This window comes from Lagenorhynchus albirostris, chromosome 12 (assembly GCF_949774975.1).
Source record: "Lagenorhynchus albirostris chromosome 12, mLagAlb1.1, whole genome shotgun sequence".
Classification (NCBI taxonomy): Eukaryota; Metazoa; Chordata; class Mammalia; order Artiodactyla; family Delphinidae; genus Lagenorhynchus; species Lagenorhynchus albirostris.
Genome location: NC_083106.1, coordinates 76,605,093 through 76,632,367, shown reverse-complemented (window position 1 = coordinate 76,632,367; position 27,275 = coordinate 76,605,093). Strand labels below are relative to the sequence as shown.

General features: G+C 37.1%; 1 protein-coding gene across 1 annotated transcript in view; it reads left to right on the top strand.

Moving 5' to 3' along the window:
* The window catches only part of MYO6 (myosin VI), a 140,733-nt gene that overhangs the window by 70,713 nt on the left and 42,745 nt on the right, over nt 1-27,275 (top strand). The window contains exons 8-15 of the mRNA XM_060167690.1: nt 1,976-2,073; nt 2,404-2,568; nt 13,498-13,578; nt 16,461-16,641; nt 21,581-21,725; nt 22,873-23,030; nt 24,416-24,507; nt 27,001-27,073. Coding sequence (XP_060023673.1) covers nt 1,976-2,073; nt 2,404-2,568; nt 13,498-13,578; nt 16,461-16,641; nt 21,581-21,725; nt 22,873-23,030; nt 24,416-24,507; nt 27,001-27,073 — 993 coding nt within the window. The remainder of the gene's footprint in view (nt 1-1,975; nt 2,074-2,403; nt 2,569-13,497; nt 13,579-16,460; nt 16,642-21,580; nt 21,726-22,872; nt 23,031-24,415; nt 24,508-27,000; nt 27,074-27,275) is intronic.

Here is a 27,275-nt window from a genome sequence, read left to right as displayed (position 1 = left end):
TCTTTTGCTCTGAGCCCTTTATTGGCTTCGTATTTCTCTCAAGCTAAAACCCCAAATTCACATCATCACCTCCAGTGCGCTGTGTGGCCTGCCCCACCTCCTCTGGTCTGATTGAGTCGTTGTTCCTCTGCAGCCTTATGCTTTAGTCACATTGGTCTCCTTCTAGTTCTCTGAGGTGTTTCAGGCCTCTTTGGACATTTTCTCACCCCTTCAGTAAGTATTTAATAATGATGATGATACTGACATGTGTGGGATGTGTTAGGCCTTGTCTGATTTGCTTAAAATCTGTTACCTAACTTAAATCTCCATAGAATATGAGGTTAAGTACTATTTTATCTCTGCTTCACAGATGAGAAGCTAAGGTAGAAGGAGCTTCAGTAACTTTCTGAAGAGTAAATAAGCTCATCAGTTGTGGAAATGGGACATAAACCCAGGCATCTTAACTATATGCTCTACTAAGTGCATATTTTAATACTCTTGACATTTTAAAGAAAAATTCCAGTTGAACGAAAATTTATCAGGGGCCTTTTATGTTCATGCATTTTGCTATATCATGGCAGGCAAATGTTACATACATTTTTTTCACACTTATGTAAAATATGCATGTAGATGAATATAAATTTGACTCTAATAAACATTTTTAAAGTTTGCATCCATAAGGTTTTTCATATTTCTTGATATAAATAATTTTCTAATTTTTATCTACAGTTCTCACTGTGGTACTGTGACACACACCTAGGCAGAGTCACAGTAGAGTGCCTTTAGTGAGGGAATTGCCCTTTAAAATTGAATAAATAAATAAAAAACAAATAATGGGTTAATTTAATAAAATACTAATTAATATTCAGACTTGTTTACTTGAGGTACAGATTTGCTTTGAAACCAGATAAGCCTGGTTTCTTCCATGAGAACGTACTGTGCAATGTGTAACGTGCTGTAGTTGAGGACAGTTGGAAAGTGTTATTCCAAATGTCTCTACAGCCCCTTACTGGAGAACAGTTTATGTTAACTGGCAGGGCCATAGAAATCTTTAGGTGGGAATACATGCTAATATTTCTTTTAGTTTTACTACTTTCTTATTTTAGCAAGTGAAACAACCTGGGAGTGATCTTTCAAAGGGTTTAGTGACTAGTGAAGCTTTCTACTGTGGATAGAATAAGAGAAATGGACTTTAAAAGATTTCATAAGAAATACTCTAGCAGTAAACATATGAAGCAACTTATGAGGTTATTGAAGGAATATGTGAGTAAGATTGACACTACTCTGGTATGCTTACAGTTAAGACTGGTGAGTAGCAGAATAGACTCTAGGAGTTCTTTTCCAGTCAGGTAGAGAGAGAGAGAGGGAAAGAATGTGTGAAATTATAAAATGAAGACAGTTAAAATTTTACATTTGTTCATTGGGATTTCAAGAACTATTGTTCTGAGAAGCTTTCGTAGGTAATTCTGTAAACGCTTATTGGTTAGATTTTGTTGGATGTGCGTGTAAAAATGTTAAATCTGGAGGTTTTATTAATATATATTTTTAAATGTAAGTCAACTAATAACTTCTTGCCTGTATTTCGTCACAGGAAGCTTGCTGCTTTCTTTACTATCATCACTGCTCTTGTAGGGCTGATGTGAAAACCATAACATTTTTAGGGAGTAATTTTTAAAGTTGAGTTATAAATTTTGTAACCTAGTGACTTTTGAAAATTTTGTCTTTCTCATAACACTTCCTTTTTCTTTTTTTTTTTTTAATAAATTTTGAGTAACTTTTCCATCTCTTGCACTTTAATAGGGCCCAAACATAGTGGTAGTCAATAAATATTTGTGGGATTTGACATTACAAGTGAATTCATTCATGTTAATGTTTCTGAGAATATTTTTCTAGTTATTTATGTTTATTAATAAATGGAAACATACTATGCATATTGCTTTGTAATTTTCCTTCATGCAAACTTTCTGATGGTGTATTTTCATTTCTTTTTCAATAGCTAACCCACTCTTAGAAGCCTTTGGAAATGCAAAGACTGTTCGAAACAATAATAGCAGTCGATTTGGGAAATTTGTAGAAATACATTTCAATGAAAAGGTAAGTGAGAGTGAGTTTCGGGGTAATACGTTTGGGGAGTGTTTTTGGAAAATACAGGGTCTTGATAGAACTGGTGCTGTACTTGAACTCATGGCAAATATATTTAAATTTTCCTCTTCTACTTTTAAACAGTTGGGATAATATATATGTTCACTGTGATCTCTATAAATACTATAAACTTACATTTAGTTACCTGTCTTTTCCCCTTTATTTCATAAATTACAACCTCTTTGATAGACAAATGATTATTAGAAAAGATAATTTAACATTGGTAGGTTATACTTTAAGACTTTAAATGCAAAAATGTAATTTCTCTGTTTTGTTTTTTAGAGTTCAGTTGTTGGAGGATTTGTTTCACATTATCTTCTAGAGAAATCTAGGATCTGTGTTCAAGGCAAAGAGGAAAGGAATTATCATATCTTTTATAGGTTGTGTGCCGGTGCTTCTGAAGATACTAGGGAAAGACTTCATTTGAGCTCCCCAGATAATTTTCGGGTAGGTTGGATGAAAAGAAATTTCATACAATTTTTGCAAATTGAGTTGCCTTCTATTCTAAAACTTATTTCAGTGGATTTTGATGTCTAGTTGCATATAACTTACATTGAGTTCAGTGTAATATGATAGAATGACTTTCGTACTAAGTAGATCTGTATTGAGATTTACTGCTGAGTTTATAACACTATGTGAGGAGGTACATGATGGGATAGGTAAAAGGATAGACGCTAAACCCCTTAAACTCAATAAGAAGTTTATAATAGTTCTGTAATGCTAGCTTTAATGTTACCTTTCACTTATTTGTAAAAAAAAGTTTGACCACTGAATTAATAAAGGACCCCTACTTGTCTTCCTTAGTTCAGTTCAACAAATATTTATTCCTTGCCCATTGGGTACCAGGCATGTGCCAGAGTTAAAAAGATAAATGAGACACAGTTCCTGCTTCTGAGTAACTTAAGTTGGTGGGAAACGCGCGCGCGCACACACACACACACACACAGTCTGACTGATATGTCAAATGATAAGTGAGAGAGATGCATGGGGTGCTGGTGATTTTGGAAAAACTTTACTAGAACCGTTGATGCTTGATCAGAATCCTGAAGGATTTTCAAGTGTTAACTATAACTAGAGGAAGAAACATGCGGAGGTATTCCTGGTAGATGCAAAAAGATGAACAAAGAAAGGCAGGAAATAGCTTAAATGGTAGGACAGGAAGGGGTGGGAGGTGAGGCTAGGGAGCTTAAATGGTAGGACAGGAAGGGGTGGGAGGTGAGGCTAGAGAGTTTGGTCTTACTTCTGTGGTGAGTAGGGAGCTGATCGAAGGGTGTTAAGTAGAAAGTTGGATATCAGGTCTGTACTTACCTCTGGGTTTAATATGGAAGATAGCTTTAAGAGGGTAGGGCAGGGGATGGATAGAAATTGCAGCCGTGGGTAAATGGGTTGGGAACCTGTGGCTTTAGGTGACGTAGCAGTTACTCAGTGCCTGAATTTGTTTTAGCGATGGCAGGGTTACTGAGGGAGGGGATGTGTGAAATAGGAGGAGGTAAAATTGACAGGACTTGGAGACTGAATTAGGTGAGGAGAAGGGGGAGTCTGGAATGATTTTCCAAAACACGGTTAGGGTAACTGGGTGACTGTAAATACCATGCTGAGGCCAGGTGGAAGATTGATGGCGTGTAGGATGAGTCCAGTTTTGGAGCCTGTGGGTCATCTGAGTGGAGCTGCTTGGAAGACTCTTGGGTAGACTAAGATCAGGTCAGTGCTGCAGGGACAGGTTTGGGAGATGTCAGTACCCTGGTGGTAGTCAGAACTGTGACAGTGAGTAGTGGAGGTTGTCCAGAGAGATTGCATAACGTAGAAAAGCATGTGCCGGGATCCACACTCTGGAGTTGAAGAGGCTGAGCAGATGAAGAGTTGCCCCAGAAAGAAAGCACAAGTGGAGTGGTGAGAGAAGTACAAGGAGATCAGGAGTGCCAAGGATCACAAGTCAATATTGAGTTTCAGGAAGTGGTGACTGCGGGGTGGCTAGCGTAATGACAGATTCTCAGCTAGAAGGTAGTGTCCCTGTGTGGGCTATGGGAATCACGGGGTGCGGGTAGGGAATGCAGTTTGTATGAAGTTCTCCAGGCGATTCTCACACTCCTCTTTGGCCAGAAGTCCTCCATTTGAGAATCATGACACATATTTATACGTAATTATTGTTCTGTGTGTGAGTGTGTGTGTGTGTTTGCAACCTGGCTGCTTCTTTGTTACGTCAATCAATTTCTTTTAATGTATATTTGGAAATTTAAAAACTCTGTTGTTTTAAAATGCTTTATAACTGCATCTATTTATATAATTATGAAATGTTTAACCTTCTCTAGAACTCACCAAATTAATTGGAATTTGAAGTTAGTTGCTCACATTATCTTCATGACAGTAGAAGAGGCATTTCTCTACAGTGATTTTTAGAAAAGGAATATAAATTAATCTGAATCATATAAAATTTAATAATGATGATGTGGCTTTGTCAGCACTGAGTTAATGATAAAGTGATGTGACTATTCTTGTCTTAATATAGCATTTCTTTCTACTTGGGGGCTTGGGAACATAGTTTCTGTGTCTCAGAATGCACAGTCTTTCCTGGCACAAGGACAGCCATCCTAAGGGGGCAGCCACTGAAATGCTTTATCAGGTCAGAGAGTTTCTTGTCTCGGTGGCATGAACTGGGAGAGTCCTTTTGGTGATAAGAGGAAACTCATGGAACAGCATTACCTTTCACCCCAAAACACCTGCCATCTTGGATATTCCTCTCAGGCAGGTGTACACACACCTCTGTATTCCTTCCCCCAAATGATTCTGCCTTAGAGTGACTTAAAAGTGTGTTGGTCATCTCAACAGGCTTTTCTTGGGTTTAGTTTAGACCTCCAGTCATAACTCAGGGGTAAAGTTGTAAAGGCAAAGGAGAAACTCTACAGCAGGGTGAACGCTTTCCCCCCCACATTTTTTTGGTCACTATTCTATCCAAATTAGTATGTAAAGAATTGTAGAGATACATCTGTTTGAAAGCACCCATATTAACTCCACATGTACTTTAGAAAATAAAAGGTTTAAAATGCTTGTATTTTTCAAAAATTTGAAATATTTTTGCACATATTCCATGGAAGCATTCGTTATAGTCATGCAAGAATCCTTAAATATAAATAAAGCTTGGATAGAATGAGAATGGGTGACAAGAATAGTTATAGCTTTCTAGTTACAGAAAAGTTAGAAGAAACAAGTATTTTTCTTAGGTTTTAACATCAAGTGCATCTGTCCAAAAGCCAAGTATTTGATAAAACAGTTGGGGCGGGTGGATAAAACTCTTGGTAGCAAAGAAAACATTTGTTTTGGCTCTATATAGTTAAGCTACTATTATCCTACTAAATAAAAGAACTCTGTTTTGAAATAGTCAATTGAAAATGCTTATCAGTATTATCCCCTCTCCCTTCTATTTTATTCTTTCCCCCAAGATTCTAGGGTACAAAGAAAAATTCACTGCATATTATTTTCTGGTTTTAACTGTATTTTAATATTTCACTGTAATGGGGGGAGATAGATGTATTGATCATCTAAAGTATTAATTTATCCCTAAATCATTCAAAATTTACTGTAAATTTTTTCTTGGTATATAATATGTTATCGATATATTTAACCTTGGAATTCATGCCATGGGACAGTGGAATCCTAGTGACCTGATTTAAGAAAAGCTGAGATGTTTAAAAAATTTTCTCATCCTGTTCCCTGTGCGTGTCCTTCCTGAATGACCCCCACCCCTTAAGTGTGGGTAAAAGATTCTCTTCAAGACCAGTATATTATTTTCTTCTCAGCTGCTTCCCTTATTCTGTGTTTGCAAAGCACTTAGCCTTTAAAGGCTTCTGGGCAGGAAAGTAAATCATTGAGATAAAAGCTGAAATGGTTATTTGAATACCTGTGAAGGTTCATAAAGCAAGTGTTGTAATTTATGTACAGTTAGGGTTAACAGTCAGTATGAAAGGCATGTTTTGAAGGACTGATTGTAAAAATCAAAAATTAAGAAACTCAAGAATATTATTTGTTAATTTTTCAGAATTTAAAATATTACTCAAAATATTAAACCACAGTGTGGGTCCTTATTTGAGACTTTTCACATATTTAGTTCATATCTTATGAGCTGTATCTTCAATAAGATTTAACCCTGAGAAGATTTAAAATTGCTACCTTTGAGATGTAAATTCGGGGCCTCAGACGTGAAACCGGGGTCACTGACGTAAATCTGGGGCTCGGACATGAATCCGGGGTGCAGATGCCTGTCAAGCCCAGGCGGAGTCCCTGGTGTACTGGGTGGCGTGGGGGGCGTACATGGCCCAGTTCTGACCCTGAGGACACCAAGCCGCCCTGTGTGCCTCAGGCCACCACCCTGCCCCTCCGGTGACTCCAGGTCCCCACCACCGTGCCCCAGCCAAGCAGTTCCAGGGATGTGGATGTCCGTGTCTTTGGAGGACCATGACTTCGCCTGCCACGTGCTTGCAGGATCTTGGTTCCCAGGCCACAGGTTGGGCCTGAGCTTCTGGGGTGGGAACTCCGAGTCCAAACCGCTGGACTAACAGAGAACCTCAGACACCAGGGAATATCAATTGGAGTGTGGCCTCCTGGAGGTCCTCATCTCAGCATCAAGACCCAGCTGTATCCAACTGCCTGCAAACTCCAGTGCTGGACGTCTCAGGCCAAACAACCAGTAAGACAAGAATACAGCACCACCCATCAAAAAAAACAGTGAGGGGGCTTCCCTGGTGGCGCAGTGGTTGAGAGTCCGCCTGCCAATGCAGGGAATGCGGGTTGTGCCCCGGTCCGGGAGGATCCCACATGCTGCGGAGCGGCTGGGCCTGTGAGCCATGGCCGCTGAGCCTGCGCGTCCGGGGCCTGTGCTCCACGACGGGAGAGGCCACAGCGGTGAGAGGCCCGCGTACTGCAAAAAAAAAATTAAAAAAAGTGAAACACCAAAAACATATGTTACGGACGAAGGAGCAAGGTAAAAACCTACAAGACCAAATAAATGAAGACGAAATAGGCAACTACCTGAAAAAGAATTCAGAGTAATGATAGTAAAGATGATCCAAAATCTCGGAAATAGAATGGAGAAAATACAAGAAACATTTAACAAGGACCTAGAAGAACTAAAGATGAAACAGACAGGTATGAACAACACAATTACTGAAATTAAAAATACTCTCGAATGAACCAATTACGGAGTAACTGAGGCAGAAGAACGGATAAGTGAGCTGGAAGATAAAATGGTGGAAATAACAGCCAGGGAGCAGAATAAAGAAAAAAGAATGAAAAGCATTGAGGACAGTCTCAGAGACCTCTGGGACAACAGTAAACACACCAACATTCGAATTATAGGGATCCCAGAAGAAGAAGAGAAAAACAAAGGGTCTGAGAAAATATTTAAAGAGATTATAGTCAAAAACTTCCCTAACATGGGAAATGAAACAGTCAATCAAGTCCAGGAAGCACAGAGAGTCCCATACAGGATAAATCCAAGGAGAAACACACCAAGACACATATTAATCAAACTATCAAAAATTAAATATAAAGAAAAAATATTAAAAGCAGCAAGGGAAAAGCAACAAATAACATACAAGGGAATCTCCATAAGGTTAACACCTGCTCTTTCAGTAGAAACTCTGCAAGCCAGAAGGGAGTGGCAGGATATATTAGAAGTGATGAAAGGGGAAAACCTACAACCAAGATTACGCTACCTGGCAAGGATCTCATTCAGATTTGATGAAGAAATTAAAACCTTTACAGGTAAGCAAAAGTTAAGAGAATTCAGCACCACCAAACCAGCTTTACAAAAAATGCTAAAGGAACTTCTCTAGGCAGGAAAGAAAAGAGAAGGAAAAGCCCTATAAAAACAAACCCAGCCATGGAAGTTAATTTACAACTGTATAGATATTGAAAACTCTATAGAGATTTACCTAACTACAGAGGTACATTTTCACACTTGAAGAGAAAATAAGTCATCTTTGGATTGTAAAGCTTTAGGCAATGCTCTTATATTTTCCCTGGAGAGAATTATTTAAATTCCAACATATTAGAGTAGAAATTTTCAAAAAGACTATGACGAGTACAGAGAGTTGACTGCTTATTTTTTCTGTATGTAAGTACAGAAAATTCATTTTCTATATCCCTCGTCTACAAGACAGACTTCGTATTTGTAGGATATTTGGCCTGGCTCTCATTATGTTGGTGTAAGTGTAAGAACTTAGACACAAGGGCACAACACACTTGTTATTAGCTATAAGGTAAATAAAAAAAAATCTGCTCTGATTCAGAAACCTCATGTGTACATTCAGGACAAAATAATAAAGACAAATAATAAAACTTCACATTCTGTCAAAAAATTTCTTGTGGAAATTTTCATTAAAATTTTATTATCCTGTAAAACAAACAAACAAAAAACCCCAAAACGATTAAGAAAATGGTAATAGGAACATACATATTGATAATTACCTTAAATGTAAATGGATTAAATGCTCCAACCAAAAAACAGACTGGCTGAATGGATACAAAAACAAGACCCGTACATATGCTGTCTACAAGAGACCCACTTCAGACCTAGGGACACATACAGACTGAAAGTGAGGGGTTGGAAAAAGATATTCCATGAAAATGGAAATCACAAGAAAGCTGGAGTAGCAATACTCATATCAGACAAAACAGACTTTAAAGTAAAGAATGTTACAAGAGACAAGGAAGGACACTGAAATGATCTAGGGATCAATCCAAGAAAAAGAAATAACAATTATAAATATTTATGCACCCAACATAGGAACACCTCAATACATAAGGCAAATGCTAACAGCCATAAAAGGGGAAATCAAAAGTAACATAATCATAGTAGGGGACTTTAACACCCCACTTTCACCAATGGACAGATCATCCAAAACGAAAATAAATAAGGAAACACAAGCTTTAAATGACACATTAAACAAGATGGACTTAATTGATATTTATAGGACATTCCATCCAAAAACAACAGAATACACTTTCTTCTCAAGTGTTCATGGAACATTCTCCAGGATAGACCATATCTTCGGTCACAAATCAAGCCTTGGTAAATTTAAGAAAACCGAAATCGTATCAAGTATCTTTTCCTACCACAACACTATGAGACTAGATATCAATTACAGGAAAATACTGTAGAAAATACAAACACAGGGAGGCCAAAAAATACGCTACTAAATAACCAAGAGGTCACTGAAGAAATCAAAGAGGAAATCAAAAAATACCTAGAAACAGATGACAATGAAAACACAACAACCCAAAACCTGTGGGATGCAGCAAAAGCAGTTCTAAGAGGGAAGTTTATAGCAATACAGTCCTACCTCAAGAAACAGAAAAATCTCAAATAAACACCTAACCTTACACCTAAAGCAATTAGAGCAAGAAGAACAAAAAACCCCCAAAGTTAGCAGAAGGAAAGAAATCATAAAGATCAGATCAGAAATAAATGAAAAAGAAATGAAGGAAACAATAGCAAAGATCAGTAAAACTAAAAGCTGCTTCTTTGAGAAGATAAAATTGATAAACGATTAGCCAGACTCATCAAGAAAAAAAGGGAGAAGACTCAAATCAACAGAATTAGAAATGAAAAAGGAGAAGTAACATCTGACACTGCAGAAATACAAAGGATCATGAGAGATTACTACAAGCACCTCTATGCCAATAAAATGGGACAACCTGGAAGAAATGGACGAATTCTTACAGAAGCGCAACCTTCCGAGACTGAACTAGGAAGACATAGAAAATATGAACAGACCAGTCACAAGCACTGAAATTGAAACAGTGATTAAAAACCTTCCAACAAACAAAAGTCCAGGACCAGATGGCTTTACAGATGAATTCTATCAAACATTTAGAGACGAGCTAACACCTATCCTTCTCAAACTCTTCCAAAATATAGCAGAGGGAGGAACACTCCCAAACTCATTCTATGAGGCCACCATCACCCTGATACCAAAACCAGACAAAGATGTCACACAAAAAGGAAACTACAGGCCAGAATCTCTGATGAACTTAGATGCAAAAATCCTCAACAAAATACTAGCAAACAGAATCCAACAGCACATTAAAAGGATCATACACTGTGATCAAGTGGGGTTTATCCCAGGAGTGCAAGGTTTCTTCATTATATGCAAATCGGGCTTCCCTCGTGGTGCAGTGGTTGAGAATCTGCCTGCTAGTGCAGGGGACACGGGTTCGAGCCCTGGTCTGGGAAGATCCCACATGCCGCGGAGCAAGTGGGCCTGTGAGCCACAACTACTGAGCCTGCGCATCTGGAGCCTGTGCTCCACAACAGGAGAGGCCTCGATAGTGAGATGCCCACGCACCGCAATGAGTGGCCCCTGCTTGCCACAACTAGAGAAAGCCCTTGCACAGAAACAAAGACCCAACACAGCAAAAATAAATAAATAAATTAATAAACTCCTACCCCCAACATCTTTTAAACAAACAAACAAACAACAACAACAAAAAACTTCTTTCTTTTTCAAGGAGCATACTAAAAATCACCCAGTTTTGTAAAATACACCCTAGGGAACAATTACAAGATGGAAGAGCTCTCATTACCCATTTAAAAAAAAAAAAAAAATATATATATATATATGCAAATCAATCAATGTGATACCCCATATTAACAAATTGAAGAATAAAAACCATATGATCATCTCAATAGATGCAGAAAAAGCTTTTGACAAAATTCAACACCCATTTATGATAAAAACTCTCCAGAAAGTAGGCATAGAGGGAACCTAACTCAACATAATAAAGGCCATATATAACCCACAGTCGACATCATTCTCAATGGTGAAAAACTGTAACCATTTCCTCTAAGATGAGCAAGAAGACAAGGTTGCCCACTCTCACCACCATTATTCAACATAGTTTTGGAGGCTTTAGCCACGGCAATCAGAGAAGAAAAAGAAATAAAAAGGAATCCAAATCGGAAAAGAAGAAGTAAAACTGTCACTGTTTGCAGATGACATGATACTATATATAGCGAATCCTAAAGATGCTACCAGAAAACTACTAGAGCTAATCAATGAATTTGGTAATGTAGCAGAATAAAAACTTAATGCACAGAGATCTCTTGCATTCCTGTACACTAATGATGAAATATCTGAAAGAGAAATTAAGGAAACACTCCCATTTACCATTGCAACAAAAAGAATAAAATACCTAGGAATAAACCTACCTAAGGAGACAAAAGACCTGTATGCAGAAAACTGTCAGACACTGTTGAAAGAAATTAAAGATTATACAAGATATACCATGTTCTTGGATTGGAAGAATCCACATTGTGAAAATGACTATACTACCCAAAGCAATCTACAGATTCACTGCAATCCCCATCAAACTACCAATGGCATTTTTCACAGAACTAGAACAAAAAATTGCACAATTTGTTTGGAAACACAAAAGACCCCGAATAGCCAAAGCAATGTTGAGAAGGAAAAACGGAGCTGGAGGAATCAGGCTCCTGGACTTCAGACTATACTACAAAGCTACAGTAATGAAGACAGTATGGTACTGGCACAAAAACAGAAATATAGATCAATGGAACAGGATTGAAAGCCCAGAGATAAACTCATGCACATATGGTCACCTTATTTTTGATAAAGGAGGCAAGAATATACAATGGAGAAAAGCCAGCCTCTTCAGTAAGTGGTGCTGGGAAAACTGAACAGCTACATGTAAAAGAATGAAATTAGAACACTTCTTAACACCATACACAAAAATAAACTCCAAATGGATTAAAGACCTAAATGTAAGCCCAGACACTATAAAACTCTTAGAGGAAAACATAGGCAGAACGCTCTATGACATAAATCACAGCAAGATCCTTTTTGACCCACCTCCTAGAGAAATGGAAATAAAAACAAAAATAAACAAATGGGACCTAATGAAACTTAAAAGGTTTTTCACAGCAAAGGAAACCATAAAGAAGATGAAAAGACAATCCTCAGAATGGGAGAAAATATTTGCAAACGAAGCAACTGACAAAGGATTAATCTCCAAAATACACAAGCAGCTAATGCAGCTCAATATCAAAAAAACAACCCAATCCAAAAATGGGTAGAAGACCCAAATAGACATTTCTCCAAAGAAGATACTGCAGATTGCCAACAAACACATGAAAGGATGCTCAACATCACTAATCATTAGAGAAATGCAAATCAAAACTACAATGAGGTATCACCTCACATTGGTCAGAATGGCCATCATCAAAAAGTCTAGAAACAATAAATGCTGGAGAGGGTGTGGAGAAAAGGGAACCCTGTTGCACTGTTGGTGGGAATGTAAATTGATACAGCCACTATGGAGAACAGTATGGAGGTTCCTTCAAAAACTACAAATAGAACTACCATATGACCCAGCAATCCGACTACTGGGCATGTACCCTGATAAAGCCACAATTCAAAAAGAGTCATGTACCACGTAGTTCACTGCAGCAGTATTTACAATAGCCAGTACATGGAAGCAACCTAAGTGTGCATCTACAGATGAATGGATAAAGAAGATGTGGCACATATATACAATGGAATATTACTCAGCCACAAAAAGAAACAGAATTGAGTTATTTGTAGTGAGGTGGATGGACCTAGGGTCTGTCATACAGAGTGAAGTAAGTCAGAAAGAGAAAAACAAATACCGTATGCTAAAACATATATATGGAATCTAAAAAAAAAATGGTTCTGATGAACCTAAGGGCAGGACAGGAATAAAGACGCAGACAGAGAGAACGGACTTGAGGACATGGGGAGGGGGAAGGGTGGTTAACTGGGACGAAGTGAGGGAGTGGCATGGACATATATACGCTACCAAATGTAAAATAGATAGCTAGTGGGACGCAGCCGAATAGCACAGGGAGATCCGCTCGGTGCTTTGTGACCACTTAGAGGGGTGGGATAGGGAGGGTGGGAGGGAGACACAAGAGGGATGGGATATGGGGATACACGTATGCATATAGCTGATTCACTTTGTTATACAGCAGAAACTGACAGAACACTGTAAAGCAATTATACTCAATAAAGATGTTAAAAATGAATAAATAAACTGGAGATACATATTTTAAAAAAATTGCTACCTTAGAAAAATAGGAAAGCTTTATGGTATTGGTTTTTATGTTAATCATGTAATTTAATCTATTTTCAGGTTAGGATTTTCACCATCCCTGCTGTGATTAGTAGGAATGAAATGTTTATGGTATATAGAAGTATTGATTTTAATTGAGAGATTAAATGATACTCAGGTTATGTTTAGAAATTCTTTAGCGTTAGCACTATTTGATAAGTTGTGTTTTCTTTTGTATCATTTTCCTGTGGATCATATTTGTTAATTATATTTTAATTTTCTTTGTCCTAGTATTTAAACCGAGGCTGCACTAGATACTTTGCTAACAAAGAAACTGACAAACACATTTTACAGAACCGAAAAAGTCCTGAGGTAAAGTAACCTTTAAAAAAAAATTATAATCTTTAATACAAAAAAATTGTGCTGAAAGATGTATTCTAGTTTTTATTTTGGAAACCAAGTAAGATCCCTTACTTTGGTTTTTTTTTTTTTTTTTTGCCGTACGCGGGCCTCTCACTGCTATGGCCTCTCCCATCGAGGAGCACAGGCTCCGGACGCGCAGGCCCAGCGGCCATGGCTCACGGGCCCAGCCGCTCCGCGGCACGTGGGATCTTCCCAGACCGGGGCACGAACCCGTGTCCCCTGCATCGGCAGGTGGACTCCCAACCACTGCGCCACCAGGGAAGCCCAGGATCTCTTACTTTTAGGCTTATGATTAAAAAACCTAAATACTCATCCACACCTCTCGCCGAGAAGTACTTTACACCTCTTTTGGTATCTGCAGAAGCCACAGGTTCTGGGTCTTGGTGGGACCTCAGTGCACTGCTCTCCTCTTGTTATTTTCCCGGCATGAGGACATCAGATTGCCTAAGAATCATCCTTTGCTGACATTTTTGAAACTTACTCTCATATTACCCATTTGTGATTAAGTATAAAATATGTCCTTTATAATTTATTGTCTGTGTCAAGGCTGAAGTAAGCTTTGATGTAGACAATAAGTAGAGTGAGCATTCTTGTGAACTAATGCTTATGTATTATTTAATATTTCTCTTTAAAACATCATGTTTCTGTAATATATTATGAAAAGTTTTATGTATAGGTCTTACTAAATCATTGTATTTCTAAGAGTAAGTAGATATAATTATACCATTAAGTATTATTTTAAAAACCTTAATCTAAAAATCTACTGCAACTTTTATAAATTTTAATATGCAGTGTTTAAGTAGTAAGTGGGATTAAGTTGTATCTACTCAGGGAGCTTAAATTATGAAACACTAAGTCAGGATTAATGATAGGGGCTAGTTCATATTGTCTTTATTTTATTAAAAGATTTATATTTAAGTGAACAAGGTTTTATTATACTGGGTTTTTAATGCCCCTGCATTTGTGAGTCAGATGTTTTTGACTACTTTCAAAATGGTGAGGTGAATTATATCTTTAGTATATTCATAGAAAAGAACAGAAAGCAACTAAAAATTCCCATTAATTTGAATTCTAAGCAGATGAGTCTGCAGTTAATTTTTGTTTAAGTTGACGTTTTATTTATCATTTTAGACACAGATGTCTATAAACTTTATATTACATCCATGGTTGGAACTTTAAGAAGTGACATTAATATTTATTATGGTATCTTCCTTTGTTATGATAACCTATATTTTTATAAGGCATCATTGAAATATAGAAATTGTATTATTTCCACTAAGATAATGGGGACATTTCCTGGTGGGATACTGCAGCTATCCCAAGGGAAAAAATATATACATATATAAATTTGATCTTTTACCATGGAAAAAACTGAGTGGAAAGGAAAGAAAACTGGATTTTACCCTGCAAAGAGTAGCAGTCTTTGTGCTATCTTAGGAAGAAAATGTACAGTTTCTGATTCTAGAGTCAACATAGTTTGTTAGGAATCGTATTCATATTACTGGGTTTATATATAAAAATATATAAGTGAATAATGGATTTAATATGTTTAAATTACTTTTTATTGTCTTCTTTATCAGGAGGATGAGGTGATCATTTTGACTATTTAGAATCCTTTGCCTAGTTCCATTGGCATGTCTTTAAGCCGTGTGTTATTTTTAGGAGAATGCAGTATTTTTAGTCTGCCATGATAGCAATATATTCATTGACATTTGATTAGAAACAGTTTTTAAATGAAGTAACCTTTCAATTGCAAGACTAAAAATTCTGCACGATATGTGCTTTGTTTTAAATTTGGCTGCATGTGATTGTTTTCTTTAAGAATAAAATTAAATTTCTTTGTCTAGACATTTTCCAGAAATTTTACACATGCATAATTAAACATTTTAAAGACTTGTGTGGAAAGGCAATTACAAATTTAGCTGGGAAGCAGTTGGCAACCTGGAGGAAAAAAAACGTCTCCTAGGGGCGTCTTTAATGGCCAGTTAATTCTCATGCTGTTACCTAATGTTTAATTTTACTTATTCATTCTCAAGTTCTGGAAAATTGCTAGTCCTATCTTTCTGTGTCCGGTAATTTCTTTTTCCTCCTTCTAGTTTCTGCAGGGCTGACTTTTCTTCTTCCTTCTTCTGAGTTTGTTATAGGTTCTAGTAAATGAGTACTTTAGATGCACGTTCTTTTAGGAGAGAAAGCAAATTTTCTCTTCATTTTTTCGGAAATGTTTTCAGTCATTGCATAAATTCTTAGCGTAAGCATAATGCTTACTAATACACTTTACCTCATATATACTAATACAGAAAGGTTTAAAAATTAATTCCCAGGCCATGAACATTGTTGTTAGCCTGTCCACTGGTTACTGCTGTGGAATATTGGTGTAGTTGATGGCAGTTAACCTGAAGGAGTGTAATGCTAAGTGTCAGATTTAAATTTTTATTACAGCTTTTTAAAACCTCAGTTCTTTTTGACCTATGGTTTCATGTTGATTCATTTCAACCGCTGATATTCCCTTCATTTTCACTCAATTTATATTTTTATATAATGTCCTAGTTTTAGAATTAAAGTTGTAATTAAATTGGAACACATCTCATTCCATTTTTGACTGAAATGTTTACTGAGATAGTTGTAGATTCACATGTCATTGAAAGAAATAATACATAAATCCTGGGTACACTTTGCCCAGTCATTCAGTTTTTGAATGTGTTGGAACACTGAAGTTTTATGATTGACACATTTTATTTTTGCATGTTATATAGTGAATAGACGTTGTGTAGTTGTGTTAGTATACTTAAATAATGTAAACCACAATTAATTGATGTCTTCTTGTTTTGTAGTATCTTAAGGGAGGTTCCTTGAAAGATCCTTTGTTAGATGACCATGGAGATTTTATTAGAATGTGCACAGCCATGAAAAAGATTGGTTTGGATGATGAAGAAAAGCTTGATCTGTTCCGGGTAGTAGCTGGTGTCCTGCACCTTGGAAATATTGATTTTGAGGAAGCCGGCAGCACTTCAGGTTTTTTTTTTTGTTTTCTTGTGGTCTTTCTGTTTTGCTTTATTTTAAAAAGGAGTAAAATTAGAAGTTTGTCACTTAATTGTCATATGAAAATTTACTCTGTGTGCAGGCTTGTTAATACCCTACATTTCTAGAATATACTGTATTATGTGATGGATCTTGCAACTACAGGATGCTGCATTATTAGTTATTATGAGCTCTTTTTGAATAAATCAGTGATACTGATGAGGAATAAACTCGTCCTGTGAGGGATAAATAATCCTGACTACCAGGGTCATATTTGGTTAAATTTTTCAGCTGATATTAATCTTTTCCAATAAGTGAACATAATAATTCTCTCTACCATCTTTTAAGGTATTTTGACATTTTTCTGGTTCATTGATCTAAACTTGGAATGGTTAATTAGGATAATTGAATACATGAAAGCCCATATACATTGTTACTGGGAAATGAAAACAGGTTAAACTTGATGCAGATTGAACAGATCATTTAAATGCCTGCACTATAGTAACTTTTCAACTGTATCGTTTCAGTCTCTACATAAATAGTAAGGCTTTTTATATGATCTTCAGTTTGATCCATGAATGCGGGAGTTGGCAGGCTATGGCTCGTGGTCAGATCTGACTAGCTGCCTGTTTTTGTAAATAAAGTATTGTTAGAACACAGCCACACACATTTATTTATGTTTTGCCTATGCCAGCTTTTGTAGTGGCAGAGTTGGGCTTGTGACAGAGACTGGATGGCCAGCAAAGCCTTAAACCTCACTCTTTAGAGAAAAAGATTGTTGACTCCTGCATAAATACATTGTTTAAAAGAGTTTTAAAAAAATCGGAAGCACCATTTAATATAGTTGTCAATAACATGGGCTTTAGTGTCAGATCCCAGAAGCTCTCTAAGCCTTGGATTTTTCATTCGTAAAATAATGAAGAAATAATCCATGAGAAGTGTTTTTTCCTAGCAGTAGTTTGCATATAAGGAAAAGGGCACAAGAGGAAGGAAAAAGAACATTAAAAAAAAATGTCTGCTACGTGCAAGACCCTTCATAAACTGTATTTCATCATAAACATCATAATCATAATCTGAACTTAATAAAGATAATGAGGTAGAGGATATTATCTCCATTTTACAGAAGTAGGACCTGTGCAGGAGTTCAAGTAATATGGTCATTAGTGAAGTTGTAGGTGTGAGAGCCGGTTCGACCCATGTCTGACTAACTCCAGTACGTGTGATAACTGCCCTTCGTTGCCCCCTGTCACTGAACCTTCTGAGCAGATGGAAGTCAACAGTCTGAGTGGCTTTCAGACTGAGTGTCCGCGGTGCTGTGACATCAGAGTGTGGTGTGTAAGAGCACGTGGTCTTGGGCCAGGCTTTTCACCGTGTGTTACCTGCCTGTATGACCCTGGGCCAGGAACTTAACCGCTCTGTGTCTCGGTTTCCTCACCTGTAAACTAGGAATAATACATAACAGGCCTTACCTCATGTTATAAAGAGGAATAAGTGAGTTAAATATTTGTAGAATGATGTGAATACTTAAGTCTGGCATGTAGTAATCACTCTAAGTGTTTTTTAATGAATAAGAAAAATAAAAATGCAGATTACTCCCAGATTAAAATAAAAGAAACAAAAAGAAAAACCAAGCAAAATCAGGTATGTTCTTAGTATGCATTAAAATTGTTACTAGTTTTTCCTGAGGGATTTGAAAATGTAATGAATGTTAGAATACACTTTCGTTTGCTCTGTAGCATCGTTATACCAAGGGAGCATGTAGGAGTTCTAAGTAATGTCCAAAAAAGTTTAGAAAAATAAATGCACAGTTTGGACATGTTGTTAGAAGTGATAGGTGGCATTTTCACACACCTCATGTTATTACCGTGTGGTAAACACGCAGATGTACACAGAGGATCATGAATGTGGCATAATCTAGTTGGCTGAAAAGCACTTAAATGGTCAAAAGGCACATAGCAGATATTCACATTATCTTTTATTTTTCTTCTCAAACTTCCTTCTGTTGAAGGGAAAATGAGCAGAAAGCAGAGCAGATTGGAATGAGGCAATGAATCCAGAGAATTAATAAACTAGGCTATTTTTATTTTAATAGCTAAGATTTTATTATATTAATCTTCATCCTTCCTATGATCCTTCGTATAGATTCAGATGGTTTCTTGCTAATCAGAATTGATTTTTCCTGCCCTGGAGAGCTCAATTTTGGCATGACCTTGCAATTTGAGAAGGCTCCGGATATGCGTAATTATTTTATCAGAAAATTTATTCTTCAGTAAATGTTCAGACAGCTCCCACTGCTATTTAAAAGTTTTTTCATGATGGAAATGCAAAGAATGCCTCTAGGGACTTCCTATGTTTTAAAAATTCCACATAACAAAAACATACATTATTATAACAACTAATGTAAAAAGTGTTCAGAGAAGTTCTTTTTTGGAAGGGGAGTGACACGAAAAGCCTTGCGTTATTTCCCAGTATTTTGCCCTTTTGAAACTTTTAAAATAAATTTTTTCTATGCTAGCCTTAGATAATTCCTGGAAGTGTGTAAGAAACTTTGCAGAATAGTAAAAAAAAAAAAAAAAAAGAGAAGTATTTAAATGAATTAATTATTGTTGATCAACTTTTTGAGTTATATAATTTTAGATAATGTGTGTGTGTATAAACTAGAAATTAGTAGTAATCTTACTTTCATAGAATTAAAGGTTTAATATATCTTCTAAGTATTCCTCTCCCCATATTCTTTTTTTCAGCTTTATTGAAATATAATTCACATTGAGTTGTGCAACAATCACTATATTCAGTTTTAGAATATTTTCATCACTCCAGATACAGACCCCATACCCTTACCCCCCCACCCCATCTCCTCCCAAATCCCTAGCCTTTAGGCAACCACTGTTCTACTTTGTCTCTATCAATTTGCCTGTCATGGGCATTTCATATCAATGGAATCATACAATATGTGCTCTTTGTGACTGGCTTCTTTCAGTTAGCATAATGTTTTCAAGGTTCATCCATGTTTTAACATGTGTCAGTACATCATTTCTTTTTATTGCTGAGTAATATTCCATTGTATGGATATACGACATTTTGTTTATCAATTTGTTATTTGGTGAACTTTTAGGTTGCTTCCACCTTTGGCTATTACGAATTATGCTGCTATAAACATTTGTGTGCAAGTTTTTGTGTGGACATATGTTTTCATTTCTCTTGGGTGTATGCCTAGGAGTAGAATTGCTGAGTCATATGGTAATTCTATATTTAACCTTAAGAGGAATTGACTTTCAAAGTAACTGAAGGATTTTACATTCTTACCGCCCTAGTGCCTGCCAAGTGCTACCTCATTGTGGTTTTTATTTGCATTTTCCTGATGGCTCACGATGTTGAGCATATTTTCAACTGTATTGGCCATTTGTATATCTTGTTTTGAGGAAGGACTACTTATGTTCTTTACTCACTTATTAATTGGATCGCCTTTTTATTACTGAGTGGGAAGAGTTTTTTAATATGTTCTAAATACAAGTTCCTTATCCGATGTATAATTTGCAAATATCTTCTCTCATTCTGCGGGTTGTGTTTTTCATTTCTGGATACTGTTCTTTGAAGCACAAAAGTTTTTCATTTTGATGAAATCCAGTTTGTCTGTTTTTTCTTTTGTTGCTTATGGTGCCATATCTAGGAAGCCATTATCTGGTCCAAGATCACAAGGATTTACGTCTGTATTCTTCTAAGAGTTTAATAGTGTTACTCTTACCTTTAGGTCTTTGATTGATGTTGAGTTAATTTCTGTGTATGGTGTGAAGGAGGGGTCCAACTTCATTCTTTTACATGTGGATGTCCAGTTGCCCACTGCACTTTGTTTGAAAAGCTGTTCTTTTCCCCAATGAATTGTCTTGACAAGCCCTCATTCATATAAGATCTCACGGTTTCTTTCTCCTGAGAGCAGTCTGTTAAACGGTTTATTAATTTGTCATGATAAAATTCTCATGATTTCATACGTTCTTTGTAATTTTGAAATTAGTCTTAAAATGAATCATTTATAATCACTAAACCATAAAAAGTGTTAATAAAATGTTTATTACTTTTAGTATTACTAGTAATAAGATAATAATTATCGGTACCTTCATAGAGTGCTTATTATGTACCAGCCACTCTTCCAGGCACTTCACGTATATAGCCTTTTTAATCTTCATAACAACCTTATTAGGCTGGTACAGTTAATTATCATCTTTATATGGGTGAGGAGACTGAGTACAGAAAGAATAAGTAACTCGTTCAAGGTCACACAGCTAGTAAGTTGTAGAGCCATCACAGCCCCGAGTCTAAGGACTGTCGTATTCTGTCTTTCTAGAAAAAACTTTTTGAAACCGGCTCCATAAATAGAAATCTATAGATATGATGTACAGGAAATAGCTGTGGCCGCCTCACCCTCTTCCTTTGTCCCCGAGCCTCACGAGCACATGCGGGTGCACACACACACACCCACACACATAGACAGACGTCCACACCCACTCTGACCTACTACAGTGCCTCACAACATCTACCACTGAAATTACTCCTTGATATTTTCTGCGGTCGTATGATTTTAGTGATAAGGCACTCTGTTATTCCAGAGATTTATTTTAATATATTAACAAGGATTATAATCTATCCTTAGTATATTTTGCTTGCAGGGTCGTTAAAAAATGAAACTGTGAGAGGCTAAAATTGGTGGGCTGAAAGGATTGTATCATGGGCGGCCCTGAGTGAGGGTCTCCCCCTGACCTTGGCAGTGTGAGTGTCTGACAAGGGCGGGGAACAAGCGAGGTGAAATTCAAAGTCACAACTAAGCCTTGTCTAGTCCATAGTTTTATGTAAGTGAAGTGTACTTCTAAGAAATGCATCTTGAAAATCTGGTTTACATAATGTTTATTAATTTCAAATTGAAATATGTGTTCATTAGGTGGCTGTAACCTGAAGAATAAATCTACTCAATCATTGGAGTATTGTGCTGAATTACTGGGTTTGGATCAAGATGATCTTCGTGTAAGTTTAACTACAAGAGTCATGCTAACAACAGCAGGGGGCACCAAAGGAACAGTGATAAAGTAAGTCCCCTAACTCATTGCTCTGTAAAAATCCTGCCTTGTGGGGGAAAAGGCCAGGCTCTCTATCGCTTGCTGAATAAGGCAGGCAGTGAGTTCTAGTGACATATTTCAAAAATTTTTCAACAAATTAAGAAAAATAAGGTTAAAAAGATCTTTTAGCCACTCAGAAAATACGGTAACTCTTACTTTGGGAAATATTAGCAAGGTATGCTTAGCCTGATTCTTTGCTAAGCCCACTCCAAGTTATGAAGAAAATCTCAGCGAGGAAGATGTATAGTAGTGCCCTACAGTTGCGTGGCTCCTTGGAGAGATTTCTGGAACCCAAGGGAAGGCTGGTAAAAGCACAGGAGGGCGGTCCTCAGCAATCATGTCCTCCGTTCCCCTGTGTTCCAAAGCAGTTCTTTTTTGTGTCTTAAGTATGGCGTGTCCACATAAGAGTCCCTTTAGGAAAGGGTTCTATTACAAGAAATATAAGTTGGAAAATCACTGTTTCGAAGGGATTCAAGTATTGGTCTGACCTGAATGACTTTTAAGGTTACTTCCAAATTTTGATAATTTTTTTCTGGTATTCCCACAGGGCCTCATGCTTTATGACAGCATTTAGCACAGTGTTTGGAAATTCTTTCCTGTGGAAGCCTCTCTTCATCGGACTGTGTATCTGTATCTGCAGCGTCCAACACTGTTGTACCATGTAGTTATTTATATGAAAGAGTAGAGTTGGACAGTTTGGATTTTAAGATGTAAACATTTTTTTCCTAAACAGTGTTAACCAAGTTTCTGACCTTTAAAGTGGCCTTGAATTAAACGCAATTTCTTTTGCATTTAAGAAAGTCACATGGAAGATTATTCCTCTGAATGATATTTTTATATATTCAGCATGTACAATGAGGTATAAATTAAGGTTAAAAGGAGTTTTTGAGCCTAATGTTCTTTTACTCAGTGATGACTTTTATTCTAATTATCTTGTAGATAATTCTCTTGTAGTATTCTCCTTAGCCCCGTTTATCTGTCTCTATTCACGAATGACATTTTGTAACTATTTATTTTGTTCTTCACAGTGAATATGTACTTAATTCTTGGGAATATGGCATTATTTCCACAACATATTACTATGAAGAATTTCTGTTGGTATGGTCTTCTTTTACAGGGTACCCCTGAAAGTGGAGCAAGCAAACAACGCCCGGGATGCCTTGGCAAAGACTGTCTATAGCCATCTTTTCGATCACGTGGTCAACAGAGTGAATCAGTGTTTTCCTTTTGAAACATCATCCTATTTTATTGGAGTCCTAGATATTGCTGGATTTGGTAAGCATAGTTTTGTTTGTGAGTTTGTATCTGTTTGGTACTTCCACACATATTTAAAATAAAATTTTAAAAACTTTTTTTCCCTTGTAATTCCTTTCACTTGATGTATTTCCAGTTATATGTCCATACCACCATTTCATTTCATAATACGATTTAAGTAGGAAGCTAATGCTTCCAAAAAAAAAGGAAAGGGAAGACTCATGGATTTTGGTCATACTAATGCTTAAATTAAAACATGTTGATTGAAACTACTATAGGTAGAGATGTCTGTGTACTCTTAAATGAGGACAGCCTATAAAGGTGACGTCTTGAGTACTGCTGATACAGAGAATTAAGTCATTAAAACCATTGGCTCCAGCCAGTGGACCTGGGTACAGGTTGACCTAGCACACAGGCCAAACTCATTACTATGTGTAAAAATTCATCATTAGTGTTAGTTGTCAGCAGATAGCTATTTCCAATTAATTTCCACCAAATGAGTAAGCTATCAACATAAATATTTGAGAACAACTATGGAGGTATATAACCAGAAATGAAATGAGTCACTGATATCGGAATGCTGCTTTGTTCGGAATTACCGTGTTGTAAAAATCTCAGAGTACTACGTGTTGTAAAAATCTCAAAGTAAGTCTGACGGTTTTTTACATTGGGCTTTATCAATGTGGGCATTCCCTCTGTGCAGAAGTGGTGTCCTTCGTAATTTGTTTGCATTAGTCAAGGGAAGATATGAGTGTTTGCATTTGGGAGGGGCAGAGTTTTGTTTTCGCTGTAATACATATTTTTAAATTTACAATAAAGCATTACCTTATGATCAGAGGTAGAGAAACACTCGTCACTGACTTAAGATTTCGTAATCTTCAGACATTTGTTTCCTAGTCTGCACCGTTTTAGCATAACACTCACATACTCAGAGTCGTAACATTTTAGAGCTACAGGGATCTTAGAAATAATGTAATACAATCCCTTAATTTTAGAAATGCATTAGTATCCATAATATTTTTTCTAACTATAATTTTACAGATTATATAGAAAAATATAAAGTACTTACATTTTAAGTCATTTTTCTTCTTTGATTTAGATCGCTTTAACACCTGTGCTTTAAAAATCTTTACAAGTACTTATATTTTACATCTTTTACTATATGACATTTATCTTATCTGACAAACACCTTTTTGTCAAGCAAAGGTATTTTTAATACTTAATTTTAATGCATATAAAAATTTAAGTCTTGAAATAAGAGCATTTGGGGAGTATGGAACAATTATATGTATAATTTTTAACCTAATGTTAAATTAAACATTGATACAATAAAACTTTATCCTTAGTTAAATTTACTAATGTGAAGTTGATCTGATGATGACTCTTGATTCTGGTTTTGTTTTCAGAGTACTTTGAACGTAACAGTTTTGAACAATTTTGCATCAACTATTGCAATGAAAAACTTCAACAGTTTTTTAATGAAAGGATTCTGAAGGAGGTAATTGCCATGCAATTTAGATTTGAGAACCGCATTAAGCTATTTTAAATTTCAAGGTACACAGACATACTGCAGTTAGCCCGATGGATGGGGTGTGATGTAAGGTGGCCCAGGGAATCAGAGATGCCCAGTGTGGGCCCCAGTGGCACATCAGAAGTGTTAATGGTACAGCTGAGGCTTAGGGACCCAGTAAAAACTCTAATAGGCACCTCCTCAAAAGTGAATGTCTCTTGCTTCTTACTGGTGACTTTTACTAGACTTGAAATTCTGCCTGTTTCTTTTCCTCATTCTGTTGTCTTCACTCTTGCCACAGCCAAACAGTAGTCTGCTCCCAGCCCTGACCTGGGCATCTCCCTCTATTCCTCTGTGTCTCCGCTTCTGTCCACTCTGCTGCCTGCTCGCCCTCTCTCCGTATGGCAGGAAAGCCACCAGGCCAGGAGATTCCTTGGGGCCGCTGGCCTGGCCCACCTCCGGGCAGCTCTTTCCCTGCCAGGATACCTTGTGCACTGCCAGTGGCCTGTCAGTGGGGTGCTTTTGTCTGGACACCATCTCCGGTCCAGTAAGGACTTCCTTCCCCTGCTTGTAGTAGATGACTGGTGGCCTACACTCACGCTCTCAAGTCTAGGAAAGTTCCTTTGTAACACCTCAGAGTGCACAGTGAATAAAAGTAGCTTTGGATCAGTGGATTTGTGATTAGGCTAACCATTTTTTACCTTGTATTTTGAATTCTCCACCTACTACCCTCGTCTTTCCTTCCTTTGAGCCGTTTGAGATATGTCTTACTGAATGAAGAAAGTAGAGTTAAAGGGAACTCAGAATTAATCTGTTAATCTAGTGCAGCCCTTTGTTTTACAGATGAAGAAACTGCAGAAGTTCAGTGACTTCTGCTAGTCTGAACCCTCCTTCCCGGTTGCTGGCTCACAGCACCGTTCCCTTCGTATTAGCACCGCTGTGTTCTGAGTTCCCCACTGTCTCTGGACTTGAAATGTGAAATATTTTCTTTCCTGTTCCCATGCCATTCATCTTTCCCCCATTTTTATTGTGTTTTGTCTTTATGGGTTTCCTAGGACATTCCAACTTTTGTACCTTATAATATCTTATATATTATACCAATTCTGGCGTAAATAAAACAGGTTAAAACAAGTACCTCTCAGTTAAGATAGTTTCTCTGAAAAGTTTCATCTGGCAGCCATAGTCCTTTCATTACTGTGTGAAGTTTCGCATGTATGCTTCTCACTTAATCAGCCTTAAATCTTCCCTTCCACACCAACCCAGCAAGCTTTAGTAGAAACTGCATGAAGAGGAGACAGTGCCTTGATTCATGTTTATTTTTATAATAATTCCTTAAAGTAAATGTGTGAATTTCAAATTCAGATTGAGTTCAAGTAGACAGTGCCTTCTAGAATGACAGAAACCTTTTCTAAATAGTACGTCTCGTGGGAGGAAATATTCAAACATTCAGGGGGAAAAAAGGTTGAAATATACATCACCCTAAGCTCATTGCGTTGCCCACCCATCTGTGATAAAATCCCTCCCTCCTCCTTTTTCTTTTTAATTTTAAGAAGATACCAGAATTACATCCAGGAACTTAACTTTGATTTGTAAATTATTCTTCTAAATTATGTTTATTTTCCCCAATGATATACTCCTCATATATATCACTGTGTAGATATTAGAGCCCATTTGCAGTTAATTGCTCTTTCCTTAACATTAGTGCTTGTCTATAAATGTTATAAATCTGCTCTACCTCTCTTTAGACGATGATTGAGGGCTATTGAGGATATATAATAGGAGAGACAAATTTCATGTCAGCAGGGAGCTTGTTTGTTCAGCTGTTTTTTAAGCTTTTTAAAATTATCAAAGCAAGTTATGTTCCTCTGTGTATTCCAGGGGTAAACTATGGCCTTCAGGACAAACCCAGCATGCCGCCTAATTTTACAAATGAAATTTTATTGGAAGACAGCCATGCTTCTTCATTTACTGTTATCTGTGGCTGCTTTCGCCCTGCAGTGGCATAATTGCACAGTTGTGACAAAGACAGTATGGCCCACAGCTGAAAACATTTACTGTCTGGCCCTTCCAGAAAAGTGTGCGGATCCCTGGTCTATTCTACTGGGAAGTTTGGCTTTAGAATCGCTAAAAATGTTTCAAAGCCCTGGTCTTGTCTTGGGTTTGAATGGTTATAAACAGATCCCTGTGTTTGTGCCTGGCCGCCCAGCGTATTTCGGGAAAAGCATGCTTATCTGCAGGGGGGAACACGTCCACATAATGTGAATCATGTTATGTTGGCCATGTAAGTTTTCATTTCGCCTTGCTTTAGGGGCAAGGGTTTTTCTTCCCTAATGTTTGTTAAGACTTCTCAGTCCCCGAATCAGCTGGTGTGAGCCTTGTACACTGACTAATCAATAAATGTTATGATCGGATATGGCACAGTGAATCCATTTCCTATCACACAGTAGCTCCACATCTATGATTATGATTATTTCCTTTTAGGAACAAGAACTCTATCAGAAGGAAGGTTTAGGTGTGAATGAAGTACATTACGTGGATAACCAGGACTGTATAGGTACGTATTTTTTTTTTTGCTCTACTTTTGGGAAATGTGGGAAGATACAGTGAATGATTTCACTAGTAATTTTTCTGTGCTCTGCTGGTTATGGGACTTGAAATTGTGGTACTTGAGAGAGGTTTTACTTCTCTAGTACTGCTAGGAAGTTATTTTTCCTATGAAGGCATCGAATTCAGCTATATTGAAAGTTTTCGTAAAA